The 26,757-nt window shown below is 45.6% G+C and overlaps 1 protein-coding gene across 2 annotated transcripts in view; it reads right to left on the bottom strand.

The window, feature by feature from the left end:
* Positions 1-7,481: 7,481 nt before the first annotated feature.
* Positions 7,482-26,757, bottom strand: part of pkia (cAMP-dependent protein kinase inhibitor alpha) — a 164,507-nt gene continuing 145,231 nt past the window's right edge. For both annotated transcript variants that reach the window (XM_038809666.1, XM_038809667.1), the window contains 2 exons: positions 14,971-15,148; positions 7,482-9,992 (listed from right to left, as the gene is read on the bottom strand). In XM_038809666.1, the coding sequence (XP_038665594.1) occupies positions 9,910-9,992; positions 14,971-15,148 (261 nt within the window). In that variant the 3' untranslated portion in view covers positions 7,482-9,909. The remainder of the gene's footprint in view (positions 9,993-14,970; positions 15,149-26,757) is intronic.

Genomic DNA, 26,757 nt, shown 5'->3' with positions numbered 1-26,757 from the left:
GAGCTGAGATGATTGACCTCCAACCACTACAGCCACCTTCCTTGTGCCAGGTATGCCAACCAGTGTAGAGTTTTCCACTTTTTTGTCCATGTTTGAATGAAGGCAGTTTTGAGGTCAGGAGCTGAGTGATCTTGCGGAACCCATATTGAGCATCAGTGAGCTGATTATTGTCAGGTATGTGCTGTTTGATAGCACTCTTAATGACTGCTTCTATCACTTTACTGATGAGATTAGGCTGATAGGGTGGTAATTAGCTGGGTTGGATTTGTTCTATTTTTAGTGTACAGGATATAACTGGGCAATGTTCCACAGTGCTGGGTAGATATTAATGTTGTAGCTGTACTGGAACATCTTGACTAGGAGCTTGGCATGTTCTGGAGCACAAGTCTAGTACTATTACCAGAATATTGTCAGTGCCCAGAGTACTATGTAGTGCTTTGGGCGATTTCTTGATATCAAAGGTGTTCAGGGTAGGTGGATTGGCCATGCGGTCGGTGCGGACTCGATTTGTCAAATGGCCTCCTTCTACCTTGTAGGGATTCTATGATTCACCAGATTGACACCTCATTTTTCAGTATGGTGCTGCTCCTGGCATGTCGCCCTGCGGTCTTCATTGAACCTAGGTTGATCCCCTGGCTTGGTGGTAATGGTAGAGAGTGGGGGATATGCCGGGCCATGATGTTACAGATTATGGCTGAGTACAATTCTCCTGCTGCTGATGGCCCACAGAAACTCATGGATGCCCTGTCTCGAGATGCTAGATCTGTTCGAAATCTATCCCATTTAGCACGGTCGTAGTGCCACACATGATGGAGGGTACCCTCAATGTGACATTGTCTCCACAAGGACTGTGCGGTGGCCACTCCTACTGATACTGTCATGGCAGACACATCTGCAGCAGGCAGGTTGGCGAGGATGACGTCATGTGTGTCTTTGCCTCTAATTTGCTGCAGGGATGATCCACACCAGAAACAACCCAAGTATCCATCATCACAAAAATCATCAATGCAAACTACTCCGGCATCTAATGCGAGCACTAGAACCAGTACAGTAGTGTCACGGACACTGCCACCCCAACATGAACATTTACCCATTCCAGCAGGTGTACAACATACAATGTACAAAGCATTCTTGGTGGTCTCTGAATTTAAAAGAGACAGACTGAAAAATAACTGAACATTTCCCTGCCTCCAGGGAAATGATTCAATTTGTCAAAGCAACATGCATGCTGGTTTTACACAATTACAACCTACAATACAGTAAAGTATGAAGACATTGCCCTAAACATTACACAGTTGCACGGCCAATGGGACGAGGTAATAAATAAGAGACGTAAAGCTTCATTAATATCTTTTACAATGTAGTGGATTCTTCTCTTTGAGGTATTTGAGTCTAAAGCTGTGCAGGATTGGCAATGCTAAATTTCCCCTTCATGTCAGAAGTTTAGGTGGGGTTACGGGATAGGGGATTGAGATTAGGTCGGGTGCTCTTTCGGGTGGTCGGTGCAGACTCGATAGGCCAAGTGGCCTCCTGCATTGTAGGGATTCTATTGGATTTAATAAGCAGACAAACATAAACTAGGTAACCATCTGCTCTGCCTCAGCTAGCTTAAGTGTTGGAGTACATTCAGAATATTGTGATAGTTTTTTTTTGTCATTCAGTTTGGGTAACATTGAGCTCATAATCTGGAGCATGCCTGCAAAAGGGATTGCGAAAAGAGATAAACAAAGCCGGTTTCCACTGGGAGCGGGACCCAAGTGTGAGTCTATCACCTTAACCATGCAAATATATGCATGGTGGAGGGCTCACAGGATTCCATCAGAATCCCAGTATCTGCTCACCATTTTTAGTGTGCAACCCAATCCCGAGGTCTGGTGACACAACGATAATCCTGCCCTCCCCTCCCCCCCCCCCCCCCCCTCCCTCCCCCCAAGGGCAGCATGGTAGCACAGTGGTTAGCATAGTTGCTTCACAGCTCCAGGGTAACAGGTTCGATTCCCGGCTTGGGACACTGTGCGGAGTCTGCACATCCTCCCCGTGTGTGCGTGGGTTTCCTCCGGGTGCTCCGGTTTCCTTCCACAGTCCAAAGATGTGCAGGTTGGGTGGATTGGCCATGATAAATTGCCCTTAGTGTCCAAAAATGTTAGGTGGGGTTTCTGGATTATGGGTGTGGTCTTAAGTGGGGTGCCAATTCCAAGGGCCGGTGCAGACTTGATGGTCCAAATGGCCTCCTCCTCCACTGTAAATTCTATGATCCTATGCCCCTTGCTGACAAGGAGTGGCATCCCCCCCCCCCCCCCACCACAGGAATAAAGGTCACCCCCCCCCCCCCCCCCCCCCCCCACAATCTGCACTCATGAGGGTGACCCAACCCCCTGGACCAACCTTCTCCATTGACACCCCCAGCAATCCCATTAGACTTCCGAATCATGTATATAAACATACTTTCTATGATTGGAAACTCCTCATCACATCAAAAGGAGCTAAATGGTTTCACATCCTCTTATTCACAGCCAAGAGCAGAAGACTAGAAATGCATTCAAGTGAAAGGAAAGATCAAAAAAAAACCACCAAGCACCTGTCTCTGGATTAATAAAACTCAATCACGGACTAGTGCAATGTATTGCTGTTTGAAATTGAATTGAAATTTGCATTGCAAAGGCTTTCAGGGGATTTGAAGCCCTTTCAAATGATGGAGGTCTGTGATGGGGATTACTGAGCAGAGGTCTGATGTGAGGGGCTGTGATGCTTTGGCAGGGTCTGGGCCACCTTCCTGCATGCTTGTTGTGCTGGTGGGGGGAGAATGCCCCTACTGGTCAGGCTTTCATCACAGCAGCTGGTGGGACGCTTGCGGGGGAGAGGGGGTGCTGAGAATGGGAGTGCTGGATATGGGGCCCAGGGAGGGAGAGAGGGAGGAAGAGTGGGGGCTGGGGGGTTAGGGCGGGATGGTTGAGCTGCTGGTGGCCAGGCCCCCTAGTCGGCGAACCTAGTTGTGCGGATACCGGTCCGGGCCCTGTGTCCTGCCCATCCTGGCCGTCCTCTGCATCCTCATGAGGGATGCCGTTCCTCCACCACCTCCTCCTCCAGCATGTCACTCCTCTGCAGTGCGATGTTGTGGAGGATGTAGCAGGCCACCACGATGCAGAAGGCCCTCCCAGGGTTGTACTGGAGAGCCCCGCCATAGCGGTCCACACACCTAAACGGCACCTTCAGCACACTGATACACTGCTCAATCACGCTAATGGTCACTGCGTGGGCATCCTATAGCAGTTCTTGTGCATTGTGCATGCTACTTGGATAGCAGGCGCTGACCTGCATGATGTGCATCCAGTGGTCACACACCAGCTGTACTTTGAGGGAGTGGAACCCTTTTAGATTGATGAAGGGTACCCCTTCATGCGGCGGTGCTTCTAGGGGGACATGCGTCCTGTCCATCCCCCACTGGACCTTGGGCATGCCAACAATGCTGGCGAACTGGACAATCTGGTGTGCCACCGAGGCAAACAGGGCATCCTTCATAGCGTGGATGCAACTGTCTGGAAAATCCAAGACAGGTCCTTGCTTAGCGGCTGGAAGGATTCCGTGGCATAGAGATCCAGGGCGACCACCACCTTGATGGACAACGGGCACAGGCGTCCTCCCCCATACCCACCACGGTTCCAGATGCACCATGATCCAGCACAGAGGTCACAAGGTCTCCCTGCTCAGCTGCAGATGGTGGCCTCACGCCCAGTCCAGCAGCTCCTCGTATGACAGGCGCTACCAGTACACACTAGGCCTGATACGATGCCTCCTTTACAGCTCCTCCTTGGCCTGTTGGATGGCCAGCTTTCCATCATCACCAGCTGGCTCATGCTCCTCTGAGGCAGGCTTCTGTTCTGCAGGGTCCTCATCGGGCAGCTCCTGCTCATGCAGCCTCAGTAATTACGCCAGGCCTGCGGCGGTCCGGCAGATGCCAATCACACCCGGCTGTACACTGAAATCTATTTTCTGCAGGGGGTAAAGGGCAGACATGTTAGCATGGTGAGTACTCCCATGCCCAACCAGGTCCAATGGGTTACATTGAGCCCTGGCTTGCACTGCAGCCCCTGCATTTCTCCACCCATCCTAGCCCCTCCTCCAGCCTTTCCCACCGACACTCTTCCCTCCGCAACCCTCAAGCCTCACTACCCGTACTGCCAGCATTTCGCTTCACTCTATGGCCCTTCTCCTCCTGTGGGGTCTACCTTGGTGTCCTCCTTGGGTAGGTTACGTAATACCCCGCCAGCAGGGTGCCACCAGGTTGTGGTGTGGGCACTGCAAGCCACTGACTGGCTCCATACCTGATGGCATCTATGTGGGCAGGGACCGCGGACTGGGCTGGACAATTGGGGTGGGCACCCATTAAGACCATAGCAATAGTGTGACTACCTGTGTGGGGTCAGAGTGGATGGGAGTGCGTGTGCATTGGGCAGGTGGAGCTTGGTGCCGGCCGTTGGTCCTGCGGGCTGATGGTCCCGCCGGTGGGCATCCGCCTTGAGGGGGAAGTATGCCGGGGTGCCATGAGCCACAGTTCATGAGTCCGCTGTTTGGGGTGCGCTGTGCTGCCCCCACCCCCTGCAGTGGGGAGTGCCTCAGATGGGTGCACTGAGAAGTGCCAACACCTGGTGAGCCATTGGCTGTGCTGGGCCACGTCCATCCCATTGATGGGTGGGCTATGGTCCGGGTGTTCCTGGGGGAATTGGGGGGGGGGGGGGCGGGGGGAACTGGGCACCCATACGGCCGGTTGGGCTCTGCACATCTATGGGCCACATTGGGCAGTCAGTGGAGTATGCAGCCAGAAGGCCACCACACAGGCCGCGGCAATGGTGGATCATGTTGGGACACCCCCAGGAAACCAGGCCCATGGACCATCTCCTGGCCGCCGTCCCACTACTCCCCCCCCCCCCCCCCCCCCCCCCCCAGCCAAGCCCTAGTTGAAGCCCCCTGAACCAGCAGCACAATTGGCAGCCCACAGTTGTGCCTTTCGGAACCTGGCTTACCTCTTCTCAACCCCTCAGCAAGTAGAATTCCGGTTCCCTTTTTTAAACATCATAAATGAACTATGCTGATGTCACTTCAACCTGGCAGAGGCGGTAGGACCGCGTGTGGCCTGAGACTATTGGATAAGCCCATTAATGATATACTAAGGGCCGTTACTGTACAAGTTGCATGCCCATGGCGTGCGGGGCAGGGAATGTATTCACGCCGCTATCAAGGAGACGGAGTATGGTGTTCTATTGGGTGCCCGACACCGATCTCGGGTTTTGGCTCTTGTGCAATTCTCCGCCCAATCGCAATTCGGCGGTCATTAGATGGAGAATCCCGCCACAGTCTTTAAATCAGTGTAGACTTGTCTGAGGACAAGTAGAAGCTGAACCAGGCCAATTGAAACAGCGTGTGAAGAAATACAGCCAGAGTTTGTGCATAGGTATGACCAGAGTTAGATTTTTTTCTGTAAAGCAGTGTCAAGAGATCTCCTTCTCAAAGAATAATTCTGTTCCTCTGTGACATTGCTATTTAAGCTGGATTGACCGTGATAAATTGTCCTTTAGTGTCCAAAAGGTTAAGTGGGGTACTGGGTAAGGGGAATAGGGTGGAGGCGTAGGATTAAGTAGGGTGCTTTTTCCAAGGGTCGGTGCAAACTCAATGGGCCGAATGGCCTCCTCCTGCACTGCAAATTCTGCGATTTGAAAGCAGAGATGGTGGGTTTTCTTGTTGTTTAAATGGGAATAAAGATAGCAACTAAGTGTACTGTATTCATTCACTGTATTGAGTTGTATTGTTAAGCGGCAATTGTAAGCTATTTTCTGGTGTGGTGTTAAGGATTTTAATACTGTGTTTGTAATAAAAAAATTTTTTTTTTTAACAGACAATTTTATTGAGGTATTTTTGGCATTGTAAACAGTAACAATATGCATTAATGTGCAGATACCAATTACATAAAACATAGTGCAAATAACAGTACCACTCTCGCAAATAGACCCGCCTATTCTTCCCCCCTACTCTACACTATTCTACACCCCCCCCCCACTGACGATTAGTTCCCCGCGAAGAAGTCGATAAATGGTTGCCACCTCCGGACGAACCCCGATAGTGAACCTCGTAAAGCGAACTTGATTTTTTTCCAAGCCGAGAAAGCTTGCCATGTCCGACAGCTATACTTCGATCCTTGGGGGCTTTGAGTCCCTCCAGGCCAACAGTATTCATCGTCGGGCTATCAGGGAAGCAAAGGCCACAACGTCGGCCTCTATCCCCTCCTGTACTCCCAGGTCTTCCGACACCCCAAAAATCGCCACCTCTGGACTCATCACCACCCTTGTTTTCAGTACCCGGGATATGGCGTCTGCAAATCCCTGCCAGTATCCCCTGAGTTTTGGACACGCCCAGAACATGTGGACATGGTCCGCTGGTCCTCCCCCACATCTAGCACACTTGTCCTCCAGCCCAAAGAATTTGCTCATCCGGGCCACCGTCATGTGGGCCCGGTGAACCACCTTGAACTGAATCAGACCGAGCCTGGCACATGTTGCGGTTGCATTTACCCTCCTCAGAGCGTCTGCCCATACGCCTCCCTCCAACTCCCCACCAAGCTCCTCCTCCCACTTAAGTTTCAGTTCCTCGGTCCGTGTCCTCCGCTCCCATAAGCTCCTTATAAATATCTGAGACTCTCCCCTCTCCTACCTCACCCCTGGAAATTACCCTGTCCTGGATCCTCCTTGGTGGAAGTGTGGAAAGGACGGGACCTATCTACGTACGAAATCCCGTACCTGCAAGTACCGAAAGTCATTCCCTCTCGCCAGCCCGAACTTCTCCTCCAGCGCCCTCATGTTCGCGAAGCTCCCTTCCAGGAACAAGTCGCCTATCCTTCCTACTTCCGCCACGCTCGAAACCCACCATTCATCTTCCCCGGGACAAATCGGTGGTTGTCACATACTGGGGACCAGACCGTCGCTCCCACTTCCCCCGCATGCTTCCTCCATTGGCCCCAAATCCGCAACCACTACAGGGCTGGTGGAGTACCTGGCCGGTGGGAACGGCAGGGGAGCCGTGACCAGGGCTGCCAAACTGGTGCCCCTGCATGAAGCAGCCTCCACCCGCTCCCAAACTGACCCCGTACCCACCATCCATTTCCTTATCATGGCTATGTTAGCCGCCCAGTAGTAGTTGCTGAGGTTCGGCAACGCCAGCCCCCCCTCGCTACGGTATATAATTTGTTTTAATATACCGTATTTCTTCATGCAATTACTCCTGGAGCGAGGTATGCATCCCTCATAGTCCTACAAAATTATACTGAAATATTGGGGTTTCTGTCCAGTATCCTTGCCACTGTTTTGGGCCTGGTCTGGGATCATAACACACTGAAGCCCCAAGATCGCCAAGCCCTCTCCCAATGGTGGAATTACATTTTGCCCATATTGTGAGAGGTCAAGACTTAAGGGACAGCCACAAGAAAGTGCAAATTCTTCCAGATTTACAAGCACAAAGTGCAATTTTATTTCATAAAAATACATACAGAATACTAAACACATACTCACCAACAGCAGATCACTGCTATTTGAAATCACCATTTCTAGCCATCACTGCCTTCACCATTATGTTTCGTTTTGAACTGAACTTATCAAATTATGTAAGACACAGGACAATAGTGACTTTGAGCGATAGTGCGAAATGGATGACATTGGATCAGCTGCCCATTATGTAGCTCTCCTGATTTTCATTTCTATTGACTTCAGTGTATAATGGATGGCTGATCCGATGTCCATTTCACACTGTCCCCTTTGTCAACATTATGCCCACTGATTCATTTCGACCTTTTTTTTTAAAAAAAAGGGGTTTGAATAAAAACAGAAATCAAATTGAGAGATTTCTAAAAATATTTTCCAGATTCTCTGGCTCACAATGACATTAAGAATTTTTAAAAAGTTATTTAAAACAAAAGATGAAAACTTACAAATATGAAGGGACACTAAAAATTATATTGGGTGTTCAACTTGTTTGAAATTGAACAGAACACAATCCTGACACATTGCAGTAAGAGCGACATCGTAAAGATGCAAGGCTCATTAATGACATTAATGACACTTCAATATTTTGAGACTTCAACTGGTTCTTAATTATGTCTGGAGTGTAATTCTTGTAAATTGTATCCAGTCACTGATCACTTCTTACCCAATAAGCATATGTTTGAAAACTGGTCCAGTGTGAAGCTTCCTCCTAATAGTTTAACAAGGGTTATTTAGGTAACAGTGCAAAGCTTTATATAATCCATGGATAATAGCATAGTCGGCCACTGGCTATGGAAACTGATCCATAATTAGAAAGGTTATTAAAACAATTAATACTGCGCATCATACCAAATTTCACAAAACAGCAAGATACAGTGAAGTGGTTAATCTTTACCAATACTTTTGTAAAACTATCTTTCATAATCTCAAATGGTTGATTGATATAAAATAAATACAGAAAGTGTATCAAAGGTTTACAAAGCTCCAAAACTACACATCGTTTACTTAGATAATGGAAACAGTTCAGTATCAACTAAGTCTGGAAAATTGATGGACTTGTTTTATTGTAAGTTTGCTGGAAGAGCAAAATATTTACTTAACCTTTCAGTGATTACTGATTTAGTGAAAAGCTTATGATTTTGCAGCAAGTTTAGGAATAGAAATAATAAGGAATTTGGTTAAAATGTTCTGTTTAATAGATTTATTTATTTACTGACAAGATGTAACGAGGATGACATATTAATTGGCCAAAGATGAAAATAGCACAATTCAGATGTAAGATTATATTGTTGGGAGGCACTCCATTAAAATCACATATCGATTTATGTCACTAAAAATGGTTAACCATGTGAAATTAAAATAATTGTGAATCCACATGCAAATGCTTCAGATTACAAGTTCATTACAATTTTAATACTTGAACTGGTTGTGACAAAATAAAAGCATGGACAGTGGTCAGTTCTTTCAACACAACTTTCATCTCTTTCCCAACTTTGATGCTGATGAAGAATAAATATTTTACAGGTTAATAAACGATTATATTAAATTGAATAAACTGCACTCGGTATCTGTGTCTCTAGGAATGCTGAGTTTGTAACAGAGACAGCTAAACTGAATCAAATTATAAATACTGTAAGCTACAAAGATGTGTAAGTGGCTGACCGCTCATGAAACTTTAAAATGCTTGGTGGATTTAATATTTCAGTAATCCAATAACAATTCTTTACAACACAAACTATTAAAAAGCAAACCTTTACAAACAACAACTGCAAGCACCAAGCAGGTCAGTTATATTACAACGGTTCTATCCTTTCCACTACATTTGATCAAAGACACTCTCTAGTTGACACATATTCAGGTAAACCACACTGAGTGCTCACAGGCATCAGTGAAGCACTGCTCCAGGTCACTTGCAAAAATCAAATGAAAACTATTTCAGGATTTCTGACTAAAGGGCTTTGGTCAGGGCACCTATAGTCCTCTCTGGATCACTGAATCTTTTTTCGGAAATGCAATAGGATCCTCTGCCATGGATATTGACACATATTGATTGACACACTAAAGTCTGACAATTGGAGCAGATACTTGACCTGTTTCTATCATCCCTCTAAAGCTAATTGTGGATGTAACTGACCCATAAACCACATTTTCTTTAATAATTCAATTCAGCAACTCTTCAACCATTGAGAAAGAAGAAGGTGAAGTCCATTTCATATGTTGTGATATATTCAGTCCAAAATATAAAGAGTCCATTTCCTGAGTGCCAGTCTTCCAAGGAACCCATGTTTCAATTTCTTAACTTTCCTCTGTGCACAACCTCTGATGACTTTTGGAAACACAAAAACTGTTGCGCAGTACCAGCAAGTTCAAGAGGTTTCTGACATTAATTTTCTCTCTTTTCTTGTGCCTCCTGAGATCCAGAAGGTTGGCCCGTTGAAGTCTGTGTTTCCTTTTCAGCATCCCCTTCTAAGAAGAACAGAAGACAATTTAGAAAATCTTACAAGTGTCGCTTTAAGGAATGATAAGCTGAGTGCTTCCAAGATTTTATATTTTTATTTCAGATTTCCAGCTCCCAGCTTTTGTGCTGTACTTCTACACCTTACTGCATGTTGCAGCTAGTACAATGAATTAATTATCTAAAATAATATAACAAAGCTCCTCTAATCTTAGGCAACTAATGGTGTATGACAGCAATTAATTAAAAATAAAGAACTGGGTAGAAAAGTGCATTGTAGGAACAGGGGTACTTCAATCAGGTTCTCGAGCCTGTCTGCCAGGCAATTAGGACAAAGCAAATCTGTATAATAATGCCATCTATCCATCTTAGGAGCATTGGTGTAGGAGTAGGCTATTTGGCCCTCCAAGCTTGCCATTCACTAGTGTGGTGAATCACAATCCTAGTAATTCACACTGTTATATTGTATGTGTTGTGTCTCTGTAAGCTCGGTTAACGAGCAGTTGCGCGGCTCTGCCCATAGGGGGAGATGAAGAGTTTGTACTGGGCTCACCCTTGGCTCCGCCCATGGTTCCGCCCATGACTCTTCCCACTAACTGGAAGTATAAAGATCTGCAGTTGTGAGCCTGCTGCCAGTTCATCTCGTTGCAGGCAGGCTCAGTTGTAAGACTATTAAAACCACTGTTCATTTCCAACCACGTGTCTTGTGAATTGATGGTCACATCAACTAGGGTGATGTCTGATCTGGTTGTGGTGTTAACTCCACCACCTTGGTTCTAGATGTTCCCTTGCTGAACAGAAACCTATCAATCTCCGTTTTGAAATTTTCAACTGAACTAGGCTCGGCAGCTTTTTTGCAGTTAGAGTTCCTGATTCCCATAAAACATACTATTACTGTCTGGTGAATGCAGAGAAGGGGTGGGGCTGAAGTAGGAATACGGAGGATTTATGGGTGCAGATGGAGGCGGGTTCCTTTAAAGGGTCAGGGTTGTGGGCACTGGCAATAGTGCCTCTACCGTTCGCCCCAGGAAGTACTCAGGTAGTCCTGTGGTTGTAGCCACGCTGAAGATTTGGAGGTAATTTTGACAGCACTGTAAGTTGAGGGCAGGCTCAAGGGTGATGCCGATAAGAGGTAAACATGTGTTTGAGATTAGATGCAAGTTTCCCGGGATAGAAGGAGAGAGGGGTGAAGGAGATGAAGGATTTGTTTTTGGAGGCGCAGTTCGCTCAGCTTGGAGGAATTGGGGGTGACGTTTGGGTTCCAGCGTGAGGAGGACTCAGATATATACAGGTGTGGTACTTCACTAGAAAGGTCTTCCCAAAACTTCCAGTGGCACCATCCTCCTCATTGTTGGACGAGGTGCCGTCGGTGATGGGGCTTGTGGGTGGGGTTGTTTCAGTGATTTACAGTAGGATTATGGAATAGGATAAGATCTCCATGGAAGGGATTAAGGCCAAGTGGGAGGGGGAGGAATTATGGTGCAAGGTGCTGCGGAGGGTTAACACCTTGGCCTCGTGCATGAGGCTGGGTTGATTCAATTAAAAGTGGTGCACAGGGCGCACTTAATGAAGATGCGGTTGACCCGATTGTTTGAGAGGGTGGAAGATAGTAGTGTGGAAGGGGCCCAATTAATCACATTCACATGTTCTGGTCCTGCTCGAAGTTAAAGAAATATTGGGGTTGTTTTTCAGCGCCATGTCCGAGCTTCTGCATGTGGATTTGGAGCGGTGTCCCCTGGAGACCGTATTCGGGGTGTCAGATCTGCCGAGGCTGCAGACGGATGTGGCGACAAATGTTTTAGCCTTCGCCTCATTGACAGCTTGCAGGCGGGTTCTGTCGGGCTGGAGGTCAGCTTCTTCTGCCCCCCCCCCCCGCCACCCCTCTCCTCTGCATGGCTGGGAGATCTAATGGAGTTCCTGTATTTGGCGATGGTGAAATTGGCTCTGAGGCGGGCAGATGAGGGGTCCTACCAGAGATGGGATTTGTTTGTCTTACACTTTGGGGATCAGGTTGCTGTCAAAGGGTGGGGGGTAGTTCGGGGAGTGGGAGGCGGAGGGTGGTGTTAGGGTTGTGCTTATTTTTTGTAAAAAGTTTTAAATATTGAAAATTTGAATTAACGTATTTTTCAAAAAAAACATAAGTGTTTCATAGAATCCATAGTGCAGACGGGGGCCTTTCGGCCCATCGAGTCGGTACCGGCCCTTGGAAAGAACACCCCACTCAAGCACACACCTCCTCCACCCCATCCCCTTAAACCAGTCACCCCATCTAACCTTTTTGGACACTAAGGGCAATTTAGCATGGCCAATCCATCTATCCTGCACATCTTTGGACTGTGGGAAGAAACCGGAGCACCCGGAGGAAACCCACGCACACACGGGAAGAACGTGCAGACTCCATACGGACAGTGACCCAAGCCAGGAATCGAACCTGGGACTCTGGAGCTATGAAGCAACTGTATTAACCACTATGCTACCGTGCTGCCCAAACTTCACTGCTCTCATTTTAAGGTTATAACAGAGGAAATAGTTTTTCTCCATCTGTCTTATCAAATCTTTTAATTATCTAAACACCTCAATTTATCGCCCTTTAATCATTTACGTTTATGGAAACACAAAGCTAGTTTATGCATCGTGTTCACATAATTTAACCCTTTCGGCTCCGATATAATTCTGGTGAATCTGTACTACAAACCTCCAAAGCTCAAATATCCATACTAAGATGCAGTGTCCAGAACTGAATGCTATTTCCTAAATGGGGTCTTATTAGAGCTTTATCTAAATATCACATCACTTCTGTCCCTCATATTTCAGCTCCATTATGATAAAGGGTAGGATTTCGGGTTGAATTTTATGTCCCCAAAAAGACAGGAATGGGAATTGGCAAAACTGAGGCTGCGTGGAGTTCAGCAGGTTTGGGGGAAGTGTACTGAGGTGTTGGGAACATTCTGAAAGGTAAGTGTGAAATGTTTTGAAACTTTAAATGCCATTATTAGATGCTGTCTTATAAATTAGATGTGTTTTCATTGCAATGATTGACCATATATTAACCAGGATAGTGTAAGCGTTAAGATGCAATACAGCTCCTTGGAAAACCTGCTGCTTAAACAGAGCCACCTGCTCCTGGACAGTTTTGGATGACAAGGCATCCAGTGTAGCTTATATAAAAGCTAGTCAACTGTTCTGTCACTTTCAATAGACTCCATAGTCAGCTGGGCCCATTATGAATACTTGGCCGAGTTTCAAAAGTTGTTGATTGACTTATCTCAGCAGGGATACAGTTTAGTTGATTTAAAGGATTATTTGGATTTGATGGGGTTTTGATCAGATGTTTGGTTTTCAACTTAATGGCCATGAGCAGATTAATTCATTTTCTATGGCTCTGGGGTTTGAGTGGCAGCTGACTTTTATTGTTGAAGTTTTATTCCCTCCCCAATTCCATTTAAAAGACCTTGCATTGCTATTATGTGGTTCCTAAAGTCTATCCCAAAGTGGATATTGGGGGAGTGGCTATTAAGAATAGAAGCGGGGTATGATGTGCCATGGGGGGGGGGGGGGGGGGGGGGGAACTGGGAGTGGGTGGGGGTGCAAGGAGTGAGGATGAGGCAGGATTTGAATGATGTGAAGAACTGGGCCAATGCCCCCAGAACCTTTGTGGTTCTTCTAACCAGCCTAACTTTGTACCCACGCACCTCTGACACTACCTTGGGTTTCCCTGGGATCTGCCAGACCAAAATCTTGCTCACACACGTTTCTGGGTGATGAAAACATGGCAGGTTATGTGAGGAGTGTGGTGATATGCCTATGGGCTATATCATAGATGGATGATGTGTGACCTCCAACCAGCAGGTGGTGGTACAGACACACCGTGCAGTCTCAAGACCAAAGTCACGTGACCAGTGTATCCCATATAAGGAGAGACACATCTGGCCATCTTCAGAGGAAGATTGAGAGGGTAATAAGACATACAAGTGTATGGTCAGTGCTAGGTGCAGATTCCAGAAGAGTAATAAGCAGACTCCATGATAACATGCTCTGTAACAGATTGCTGTCTTACCATACAAGACTCAATAAAGATTCTGGTTTGGACAAGTCTAAGTGTTTGGTGGATTCCTTTGTACGGTATACAGTACCAAACACATCAAGGAGGTCACAGGTTTGGGTGGCAAAGTCAGGAACTGTCCTGACTTGTGTTTCCTGAACCCAAGATGATATCCAAACTTTTGATAGCATTTAAAATGTATTTATTTTAAAATAAATTTAGAGTATCCAATTATTTTTATTCCAATTAAGATGCAATTTAGCCTGACCAATCCACCTACCCGGCACATCCTTTTTGGTTGTGGGGTGAGACCCTCGCAGACATGGGGAGAATGTGCAAACTCCGCACGGACAGTGACGCGGGGCTGGGATCGAACCCAGGTCCTCAGTGCCGTGAGGCAGCAATATTAACCACTGCACCATCGTGCCGCCCTATTGTTAGCATTTAAAATTATATTTTGTAAGGTCTAGCAGTTTTTAGTGATTTTTCTTTATGCGCTTCAAATATTTATGTTTGCCCACAATTCTTACCTTTTCGCCATTTAGAAAATACTGATTTATCTTTCCAAATTCAAATGTGAATGACCCTATACTTCCCCACAATGAACACCATCTGACAAAGTTTTGTCCACTCAGTTCAATCTATCAACGTCTCTTTGCAACTTTGTGCTTCTATCTGAACTATGTACCATGCCATCTATTTTGGTTATTATCAGCACAATATCCTTTCATGCTTGTATTCAAATTCAACCCAATAATGATATGACTGTTCTCTGGGAATAAGATTAAATTAATTTGGGTCGTCTCGAGGCAGCTCCATGAGCACACTCGTTCACATTGCAAAATGGACTTAGATTCTTTCTCTAATAACTGGATGACAAAGTTCACAAGGTCAATATGCGAAGGACATAGCCAATTAAATCAATTCATAATAATGACGACTTTTACCTTTTTTGTCAATGTTCAACTCTGATAACTTATGGCTTAAGTCGCTTGTGTTTACACCTGATGGAGAACCCAGGATGTCGTGTAGCGCATTTCTCCGGCCTGTCCGTCCTGAAGCAATGAAGTCTGCATACGAGGTTTCAACATCAGTCATTGCTGACAAGTTTCCACATAGCAATACCTGAAAGTCAAGTGCAGTAACAAATAATGTGTTATAGAAAAGAGTTGCATTCAGCTAACAGTCCTGAAATAGAGTTCCAAAATGATAAATCACATGTTCATGACAGCCATAATTATACAGTGTGTGACCCAGAGACTTGTTCCAATGATATTGGTACATTATTGCAAAGGCCATATTATGATTGTGGATACTCATAGTCCCAAATTAATTCAACTTCTTGAAATGATTGAAAGTTTTAACAGATGTACTTAAAGCACTGAACCAGGTCAATATTCTGTTTATTTTGTACGTTTCATTTCAATAAAATGTAATTACAATATTTTAATAATAGCCGAAAAACTGACGGCATTAAAAAAATCATGGGGGTGATTTTGCACCCCATCCACCATGAGTGCAAACGACGACGAGGGCGCAAAACCTCACAAGAATTAGAAAACGAGATTCTCACCGGTGAGATCTTAGGTGGGATTCTCCCCTAACCGGCGGGGTGGGCCGTACCGGCGCCGAGGAGTTACGTGAACCACTCCAGCGTCGGGCTGCCCAGGCCGCGGAATCCTCCGCACCTTCAGGGGCTAGGCCAGCGTCAGTGGGGTTGGCGCCACGCCAGCCGGCGCTGAAGGGCCTCCGCCGGCTGACGCGTCGGCGCATGCGCGGGAGCGCCCGCGTGTGCGCCAGCCGGCGTCGGGGCGGGATTCACGCCGCCCCCCGCCGATTCTCCGGCCCGGTGGGGAGGGGGGGGGGGGGGGGGGGGGGTCGGAGAATCCCACCCCTTATTTTCCGATTTTCTCTGCTCCTCGCCAGTGACATATTGAGGTCCCCACTCACAAAGAATTCCCCCTCGTCGACATGATATCACGGTCATAAAAAGAGTGAATCAAACGTACGGTGCAAAAGTTGGGAATTTGGTGATAGTGGGAATTGACGGCTATGTATTGGTGAGCATATTTGAGATTGAAATTCAGTTTTAACGTTTGAATTTTAATTAGGACTTTAAAAAATGTAAACAAAATTGCAAGCTGGTTAACAGAAACGGTTAGTTGCAGCTAACTATTAATCAACTGCAAATGTTTGCCCGAACAGGGGTAATTGCTGTGAGCAGGAAGGCTGAGTTTTATCTGCGATTTGGGCGAGGTTCAAAAAGGTTTACAAAAGTAAAATGTGCCAGAGCGCAGAGTGGTTGCAAATGGAATTCATCGTAAGTAGAATGCAATGCATGTGAATTTGGTAAGAATGTGAATTTGGTGAGAGGAGAATGGAGGTGTTCCTTTTTGCCTCCAGTACTTGTTGGGATTCACAGGAGCATGAAGCTATATATAGCATATATAAAGCATATATGCATTTGAACATTTTTGTTCAGTGTTTTTAGTGCTGAGCGCAATTTAGCACATAAATAAAAGCAATAAGTAAAAATCTGTGGAAGGAAATAGAGGCCTTTGAAATGTTAATGTTAAAACCTTGCCAAAATTTCCATAAACAGACTATAAGGCCAATGAAGAGATGTTCGAAATTCAGAAAACAAAAGAATTCTAAAAAGAGGCATCCCGAAAAAAAAGTCAATATTTCAGCCATTGGATCAGACCTGAAAAGCTGCAAAGGTTTCTTCTAGAGGGCAAAGTAAAGGGCGAAGGAAGAAGGTTCAACCTAGGACATAGTTGAATTATGGATGTCACAAAGGTTACCACTTTGTTAGCAAAAGCAGGAAGGCAGACTACTATCTGAAGGCCATAAATTAGGAGAGGGGGACGTGCAACGAGACCTGGGTGTCCTTGCCCACCAGTTGCTGAAAGTAAGTATGCAGGTGCAGCAGGCGGTAAAGAAGGCAAATGGTATGTTGGCATTCATAGCGAGAGGATTCCAGAACAGGAGCAGGGATGCCATGCTGCAATTATACAGGGCCTTGGTGAGGGCACATCTGGAATATTGTGTGCAGTTATGGTCTCCTTTTCTAAAGAAGGATGCTCTTGCTCTAGAGGGAGTGCAGCAAAGGTTTACCAGACTGATTTCTGGGATGTTGGGACAGACGTACGAGGAGAGATTGAATGAGCTTGGATTGTATTTGTTGGCGTTTAGAAGAATGAGGGGGGATCTCATAGAAACCTATAAAATTCTAACAGGACTAGACAGGGTAGGTGCAAGAAGGATGTTTCTGATTTTGGGGGTGTCCAGAACCAGGGGTCACAGTCTGAAGTTACTGGGTCGGCCATTTAGAACACAGATGAGAAATTTCTTCTCCCAGAGAGTGGTCGGCCTGTGGAACTCGTCACCACAGGAAGTAGTTGAGCCAAAAATATTGTGGGCGGGGTTCTCCGACCCGCTGCAACCGTTTTCCGGTGCAATGCACCCCTGTCGGCATCCCATAGATGTGACTCAAGGCTGATAGGCTGCCTCCCTTTGGTGCAAAGGTTAAGGATATCACAGAGCAGCTACAGGACATTCTTAAGCTGGTGGTTGAAAAGCCAGAGATTCTGGTTCACATTGGTACCTGCGACAGAGGTAGAAAGAGGGATGAGGTCCTAGAAGCAGATTTTAGGAGCTAAGTAAAACATTAAAAAGTAAAACTCAGAGGTAGTAATCTCAGGATTACTATCACTGTCATGTGCTAGTGAACATAGAAATAAGAAGTTAGAGCTGGTGAATGTATGGCTGGAGAGATGGTGTAGGGGGGAGGGTTTCAGATTCCTGGGGCAATGGGACCGGTTTTGGGGGAGGTGGGACCTGTACCAGGTAGACAGTATGCACCTCAATGGGGCTTGGGCTAATATCCTTGCTGGGAGATGTGCTTGTGCTGTTGGAGAGGTTTTAAACCAGTTTGGCAGGCGTGTGGGAACCTGAGGGGAGACTCGGATGGAGAAAAATCAGAAATGGCGTTGGAAGGGAGAAAATCAATGAATCTAGAAGACAGAGAAAACAAAAGATAGAAAATAAAAAGATTTTGCTTCAATGCAAGGAGCCAAGGGCACAGATAGAAACATGGCTTAAAGAGGGACAGAAGTAGAAGCTCAACATTCCTGGTTACAGAGTTTTCAGGTGAGATAGAGAGGGGATAAGAAGGAAGGATGGGCTGGCAATTCTGGTTAGAGAAGTATAGTAGCTACGTGGAGAAAATAATGTGTTAGAAGGATCATCAACCAAGGCTATATGGATTGAATTTAGAAACAAAAAAAGGGGGCAGTCACACTACTGGGAGGGCTCTATCGACCCCCAGACAGAGGGAGAGAGAATAATAAATACGTAGGCAAATCTTTGAAAAGTGCAATGACAATAAGGCAGTAAGAGATGATTTTAACTACCCCAATATTAACTGGGTAAGTTTTACTGTGAAATGAATGGAGGCAACAGTATTTGGGAGGTAGGTTTTGGCCAGTGGGTTGCATGTACATCAAAAGGGAAAACGTGGTCTGCACATGAAGCTGGCCAGGTGGAAGGAGTGACAGTGGGAGAGAATCTTCATGGTACTGATCACAATTCAGTTAGTTTTAACTTAATTATGGAAAAGGAAAAAGATAAAACGGGAGTTAAAAGTTCTAAATTGTGGCAAGGCCAATTTTACCGAGCTGTGGAATGATTTAGCAAAAGGGGACTGAAAACAGCTACTTGAAGGTAAATCAGAGTCAGAGCAATGGGAGACATTCAAAGGGAAGATTCAAGGGGTTTTAGGTAAACATGCTCCCAAAAAGAAAAAGGGTGGGGCAGCCAAATCAGAGAGTCCCCTGGATGTCAAGGAGCTCACAGGGTAAGACAAGGTATAAAAGGAAAGCTTATCAGACACCAAGAACTCAACACTACAGAAAGGCAAGAGGATTATAGAAAGAGGTGGGGTGAAATAAAAAAGTAAATTAAGAAAGCAAAGGGAGGGTATGAAAGAATATTGGTCAGCAAAATCAAGGAGAAACCAAAGATGTTTGATCAATAAATTACAGTAAGAGGATAACTTAAGGAAAGAATACGGCCCATAAAAGACTAAAAAAAAAGGTAACCTATGTGTGGGGGCAGAGGTTGTGAATACATTAATCAGGGAGATTGGCCTATAGGACCCACAGACCTCCGGATCCTTATCCCGTTTTAATATCAGCGAGATGGTGGCTTGCAACATCGTCTGGGGTAACACCCCATTGTCCCTCGCCTCGTTAAACACCCTAACCAGCACTGGCCCCAGTATACCTGCAAACGTTTTGTAGATCTCCACTGGATACCCATCCGGCCCCGGGGCTTTACCCGACTGCATGGCCTTCAGGCCCCCCATTACTTCTTCAGCTCTAATCGGGGCCCCCAGCCCCTCTACCATCCCCCTGCCCACCTTTGGGAAGGTCAGCCCATCTAAGAAGCGCCTCATACCCTCCGGCCCCGTGGGGGGTTCCGAGGTATACAGCTTACTGTAAAAGTCCCTGAATACCTTGTTCAGTCCTGCTGGGTCTCCTACCCGGTTCTCTGCCCCGTCCACTACCGTCCCTATCTCTATGGCCGCCTCCCTCTTCCTAAGTTGCTGTGCAAGCATTCTGCTGGCTTTCTCCCCATACTCAGACACCGCGCCCCTGGCCTTTCTGAGTTGCACTACGGCCTTCCCAGTGGATAGCGCTCCCAGCTCCGCCTGCAGTCTCCGTCGTTCCCTAAGTAGCTCTGCCCTCGGGGAGTCCGCATATTCCCTATCCGTCCGTGTCATCTCCTGCACCAGTCTGTCCATCTCTGCCCTATCCGTTCTATTCCTATGGGCTCGGATTGAGATCAGTTCTCCTCTCACCACCGCCTTCAGTGCCTCCCAGAGCATCGCTGCTGAGACTTCCCCTGTATCGTTGACCTGCAGGTATTCCTGCATGCATTTCCCCACTCTCTCACACACCCTCTCCTCTGCCAACAATCCCACCTCTAGCCTCCATTGTGGGCGCTGGTAACTTTCTTTCCAGACCAGCAGGTCGACCCAATGTGGAGCATGGTCCAAAATAGTGATCGCCGAGTATTCAGTATCCCTCCCCCCCTCCAAAAAGTCCCTAGTCATAATAAAGAAGTCAATACGAGAATAAAGCTTGTGAACATGTGAATAGAACGAGAACTCCTCCCCGTCTGACTCTCCAGGGGTCCACCCCCCCCCCCCCCATTTGTTCCATGAACCCTCTCAGTTCTCTTGCCATTGCCGGGACCCTGCCCGTTCTGGAGCACGAGCGGTTCAGGTCGGGGTCGAGGACTGTATTAAAGTCCCCACCCATAATCAACTTGTGCGAATCCAAGTCGGGGATTTTCCCCAGCAGCCTTTTGATGAAATCTACATCATCCCAGTTGGAGCGTAAACATTCACTAGGACCACCTTCACCCCCTCAAGCTTGCCCCGGACCATGAGAAATCTGTGGATATTGTTCTTCATGAATTATTTGCGCCTGTCTTCACAAAAAAGGGGGACAATGCAGACATTGTAGTTAAGGAGGAGAAATGTGAAGTGTTGGGTGTGATAAACATAGGGAGAGAGGAGGTATTAAGGGAATTTGCATCCTTGAAAGTGGATAAATCACTAGGGCTGAATAAGATGTAGTCCAGCCTGTTGAAAGAAGCCAGGCAAGATTTTCAGAGGATCTGACCATCGATTTCTAATCCTTACTGAATACAAATGCTGTGCTGGAGCATTGGAGGTCTGCTAATGTTGTACCTCTGTGTAAAAAGGGAGCGAAGAATAGAGTGAATAATTACAGGCTAGTCAGTCTGGCCTCTGTAGTGGACAAATTATGGGAATCAATACTGTGGAATAGGATAAACTGTCACTGAGAAAGGCACGGATTCATCAAGGACCGTCCGAGCATAGATTTGTTAATGGAAGATCATATCTGACTAATGTGATTGAATATTTTGAGGAAGTAACAAGGAGGATTGATGAGGGTAATGCAGTTGATATCAATGGATTGGTCAGGTGGCCAGAAAAGTGGTAAATGGAGCTCCACCCAGAAAAGTGTGAGGTGATGTATTTAGGGAGATCAAACAAGACAAAAGAACATACAATAAATGGGAGGATACTGAGAAGTGCAGACGAAATGGGGCACCCTGGAGTGTATGTCCACAGATTTCTGAAGTTAGCAGGGCAGGTTGATAAGTAGTTAGAAAGGCATATGGAATACTCTTATTGATTAGCCAAGCCACAGACAAAAGAACAGAGAGGTTATGTTGGAACTATAAAAACATTAGGTGGACCATAACTTGAGGATTCTACGCAGTTCTGGTTACCACATTACAGAAAGGATGTAGTTGCATTTGAGAGGGGACAGAGGAGATCTGCAAAAATGTTGCCGGGATTGTTCCCTTTGCAACAGAAGAGGCTGAGGAGAGATTTGATTGAGATGTACAATATTGTGAGGGGGCGGGATAAAGTGAGTGGAAAGGGCTTGTTGGCTTCAGCAGAGTGGTCAGTAACTGGGGGGAATTTGTACAATTATAAATTATAGTGATTGGAGAAAGATTAGAGGCTTGTGGGGGTCTGGAACTCACTGCCTAAAAGGGTAATAGAGATAGAAACCTGTAATTTCTTTAAAGGTGTCTGAATATACACCTCAATGCAGTAACCTACAGGAAAGTGGGATGAGGCTGGGTGCCTTGTTTTTTTTCGGCCAGCTCAGACACGATGGGCCAAGTGGTCTCTTCCTATTCCATAATCGTTCTATGACTCTACGATGTGAGTCACATGCATAGTGAGCAGCAGGTTAGGGAGGTTTACACATGTCTGAAGGAGTTTTGTGCGAGAGAGGGTTCCCATGTCATTAGATTCACCACCCTGACTTGGAAATATATCACTGTTCTTTCACTGTTGCTGGGACAAAATCCTGGAACTCCCTCCCTAACAGCACAGTGGGTGTACCTACACCTCAGGGACTGCAGCCGTTCAGGAAGGCAACGTGCCACCACCTTCTGAAGGACAACTAGGGATGGGCAATAAATGCTGGCATAGCTAGCGACGCCCACATCCCGTAAATAAATTTAAAAAAAAGACTCCAGCACAAACGCTGTGTCAGAACATTGGGTTGGGATCTACCTGAACCATGCTGGGACCAGAGTGCTAGTGGAAAGGGTAAAGAAAGTGACCATGAAGCTCAGATGAATAATTTGAGGAATTAGCAAGTACCATAAAGGTGATAAAAGTGGAATTATTAATGGTCAAAAACACACAAAAGGGACAGGAGGACAACATTATTCAGAAATTGTGCATTAGGGATTACAGGTAAAAGAAAAAAAATAAAATGTAAAGTTATTCTCCCAGGACAGCAAAATAATAAATGCATGAGTTAAAAAGAGGGCAGATGGACATGTTGGTGTGTGTAGCTCAATAAACACTCTTTATGCAATTATATAAGTATTAGGAACAAATTTGTTAAACTGCAGGTGCAAATTCAACTTTGAGGATAATGACATGGTAGCCATTACTGAAATGTGGGGCAGAATCTTGTGCTCTCTCTGATTATGAGATTGGAGGCAGGAAAGCTTGTACTGAGGAGGCATGGTGGCATACCCGAAATCTGCCCTCTTCATCCCTCCACCCAAATTAAGCTCTGGGTGGGGAGCCCATGGTCGACCATCTCACCCTGCTGTCAATTGAGACAATAAAGTAGCCAATTAATGAGCATTTAAGGGCCCCATTGCACCATTGCTGGGATTAACCCAGCTGCCGGTGGGCCTGTTGCCAAGTAAAATCCATGATAGCTGCTACCCTGTGGATAGCTTGTCACCTCAGGGTACGGGTGGGTCCATCAGTCAAAGGCACTTGACCAGGAGCTGAGGAAGGCCCACTGCTGGCCTCGCCACTGCCTGCTTGGCATGTTGTTTGGCTGGCTCCCTGGGAAAGAGGCAGAGCACGTATTTTGTTGTCTCCAACAAGCAGGTGAGGACCCCGACGCTTCAACAAGATTCCATCCGTGCTAATGAGACAATTAGGATTGAGAACTAAATAAACCCGGTTATAAGGTGCGCAGAAAAGGCTGGGAAAATGGTAAAAGGAGCGGAATTGGTTTTGTGATTAACAATGAAAACCCTTCACTGATAGGCGAGGATGAGGTAGTTTAGAGGTAGAATTAAAAAATAGAAAATAATTTAAGACCGTAATGGAAGTCATGTACTGTCCCCTGCCAGCAGATGTGAAGTGGCAGATTGTATAAATACAGAAAATAGACAAGCATGGACCAAAGGCAGAGTGGTTTTAAAGGGACACGTCATACTACCGGTACATTCAATATGAGCCAAATTTAGTTAACAACCTAATGGTGCATAAACATCTTTCTAACAGTTATCATAACACGGTAGCACAGTGGTTAGCACAGTTGCTTCACAGCTCCAGGGTCCCAGGTTTGATTCCCGGCTTGGGTCACTGTCTGTGCGGAGTCTGTACGTTCTCCCCATGTCTGCGTGGATTTCCTCCGGGTGCTCCGGTTTGTTCCCACAGTCCAAAGATGTGCAGGTTAGGTGGATTGGGGGTGCTAAATTGCCCTCGGTGTCCAAAACAAATGTTAGGTAGGGTTTCTGGATTACAGGGGAAGGGTGAAGGCGTGGGCTTAAGTGGGATGCTCTTTCCTAAGGGCCGGTGCAGCCTCGATGGCCAAATGGCCTCCTTCTGCACTGTAAATTCTATGATCTATGAGTTCAATGTAGTGTTTTAAAAGTGCGAAACAACTATTAAGGTTCTAAATTTGGATAAAGTTGACTTCAATGCAATGAGCCAAAACTGTCCACAGTAAACTGGATAAATCAGTTAATCGGAAAGACCGCAGATCAGTGGGTGGTGTTCAAAAGATTATTTACTATGACACAGAACCAGATGATATCTCGAACAGAAAGAGTTCTATTGGCAAAAAACAACCCATGGATAACAAAATGAGTGGCACGGTGGCACAGTGGTTAGCACTTCTGCATCACAGCACCAGGGACCCTGGTTTGTTTCTGGCCTTGGGTAACTGTTTGTGTGGAGTTTGCATATTCTCCCCGTGTCTGCATGGTTTTCCTTGGGTGCTCCGGTTTCCTCCCACAGTCTAAAGATGAGCTGGTTAGGTGGAATGGCCATGTTAAATTTCCCTTTAGCGTCCAACAGTTAGGTGGGATTAAGGGGATTGGGCCTAGGTAGGGTGCTCTTTCAGAGAGTCGGTGCAGACTCGATGGGAGAATGGCCGCCTTCTGCACTGTAGGGGTTTTATGAACAGCAAGGGTGCAAGAGAGTACATTATTTTTAATAAACACATTTGGGTTAACTCGGTCGGGAGTAATGTGGTTGGGCTTTTGAAAACTGGTAATAGTGAGATTGTGAATGAAGTCAAGGAAATTATGGATCTATTGAATAATTACGTTGTGAGAGTATTTACAGCTGTGGAAAAGGTCAGCATGCCAGACATCCCGAGGAAACTATTATTGAATTAAGGACAGGAACTCACCAATGGTAACATAAACAGAAAACACAGTAATAAACCAAATAATGGTACAAAGACTGACAAATTAGACAGTTTATCTGTAAGGACTTTAGAAGAAATTGGTGATAACTATTCCAAAATTTTAGTAGTTCAGAAATTGTTCCTTCAGATTAGAAAATCGTGCATGTGCTATTGAGGAAGTCAAAGAAACCAGAAAATTATGAACCAGTTTGTCTAACATCTGTTGTTAAAAATTGATTAAAGTCAATAACTAAGGGTTGGGTGATTGAAAATTTTATGTTAAAACTTTTCAGCTGAGCAGAGAGAGCCAGTATGGATGTGTAAAGAGTAGATTATCACTGACGAATCTGACTAAATGTTTTGAAGAGGTGAATAAAGTAGCGAAGAGAGGAATGTTTATGCATGTTAACCTTTAAAAAATAAATAATTTAGCGTGGCCAACCCACCTACCCTGCACATCTTTGGGTTGTGGGGGTGAGACCCACGCAGACACGGGGAGAATGTACAAACTCTACACGGACAGTGACCCAGGGCCGGGATTCGAACCCGGGTCCTCGGCGCCATGAGACATTAGTGCTAACCACTGCGCCACCGTGTTTCCCTTCTATGCATGTTAAATTAATGAATTTTCGATTTCCGAAGTGACGCGATAAAACCTCCTGTAAGAAACCATTAGCTAAAGTTGAAGCTCACGGAATTGTAAGTAAATTATTGACCTGCATAGAACATTTTTTGCAATAAAGATTGAGATCTTGAAAAATACATGTTCAAGTTGTTCCAAGTTTGCTGATGGCACAAAGAATGAAAGAAAGCATTGTAAAGAGTATAAATGGAAGCATAACATTACAGAGAGAGATTCATAGATTAAGTGAATGGGCAAAACTGTTTCAAATGTATCTTAATGTAGGCTAATGTGAAGTTATCCACTTTGGAAGGAGATAGAAATCTTGTTTCGTCTATGTGGTGATAACCACTGTAGATATGCATACTTGCAGTAGGGGGATGTATGGCTGTACCTGTAATACAGGTTACTCCGGTAAGCCCCTGCCGGCTAGCTCCGCCCACAGGGAGCTTGTGTATAAATATGCGCGTGAGTCACTCAGACTCTAGTCTTCAGTTGCAGCCGGAGGAATAGCATCACACAGCAATAAAGCCTCGATTGAACTTGTCTCTCGTCTTTGACTGTAATTGTTAGTGCCACAGTCTATACAAAGCCCGAGTTAGACCCCAGCTGGAGCACTTCTGCGCAATATATTTTGGAAGGATATCATCATCTTCAGTGTAAATTGTAGTAATCCTAGATTCTGAGGGTAAAATTATGAGCAAAGAACCCATAAAATAGGGTCGTATTTCCTGAAATTAGGGGTTGATTGGATCTAAGTTTTCATTATTAGGTGAACAGATAAGGAAGTGTAGATAAACCAAATTTACTTCCTCTAGAATGAGGGAGCATAGTTTAAACATGAGAAAACTAGGCTGACACTAGAGTGTTTTAAAAAAAACATGCTATTGGAATGCATTGACTGACAGGCATCTGGTACAGCTTAAAAAAAGCCATTGTAGTTTCAGCAGAGTTCATTGCTGAAATTCTCTAGAGGCCTTTATGACAGCTGAGACCATTATGAATGCTTTGCCAAGTTTCAAAAGGTCCAAAACACTTATCTCAGCAGGGGAGCTGAGTTCACATTTTGATTGAATGTTTTAAGATGCTATTAAAAGCTTAGCTCGCTTTGATGTGGTAACTGAATAGAAGTTTGTATTTCTTTTTAAAAATTTTTAAAATAAATTTAGAGTACCCAATTCATTTTTTCCAATTAAGGGGCAATTTAGCGTGGCCAATCAATCCACCTACCCTGCACATCTTTGGGATGTGGGGGCGAAACCCACGCAGACACGGGGAGAACGTGCAAACTCCACACAGACAGTGACCCAGAGCCGGGATCGAACCTGGGACCTCGGCGCCGTGAGGCTGCAGGGCTAACCCACTGTGCCACCGTGCTGCCCTAGAAGTTTGTATTTCTAACAGATTGATCACTTCAGGAAATTAAAAACCTTTGAATAGGTTTTATGAAGGCAAGCTTCCTTTTTCTGTTTCATGTGTGTATGATTGAAAATTCTTTTACATTGTAAAATGTTTTTTTTTCATTTACAACTAGCTCCTGAGGTCTACCCATGGTAGGTACTGAGTGAGTGGCTATGTAGGTGTCATGGGGGAAATTAAATCAT

Source organism: Scyliorhinus canicula, chromosome 10 (genome assembly GCF_902713615.1).
Source record: "Scyliorhinus canicula chromosome 10, sScyCan1.1, whole genome shotgun sequence".
In the NCBI taxonomy this organism is placed as follows: Eukaryota; Metazoa; Chordata; class Chondrichthyes; order Carcharhiniformes; family Scyliorhinidae; genus Scyliorhinus; species Scyliorhinus canicula.
This window is presented reverse-complemented; position numbering and strand designations above follow the sequence as displayed.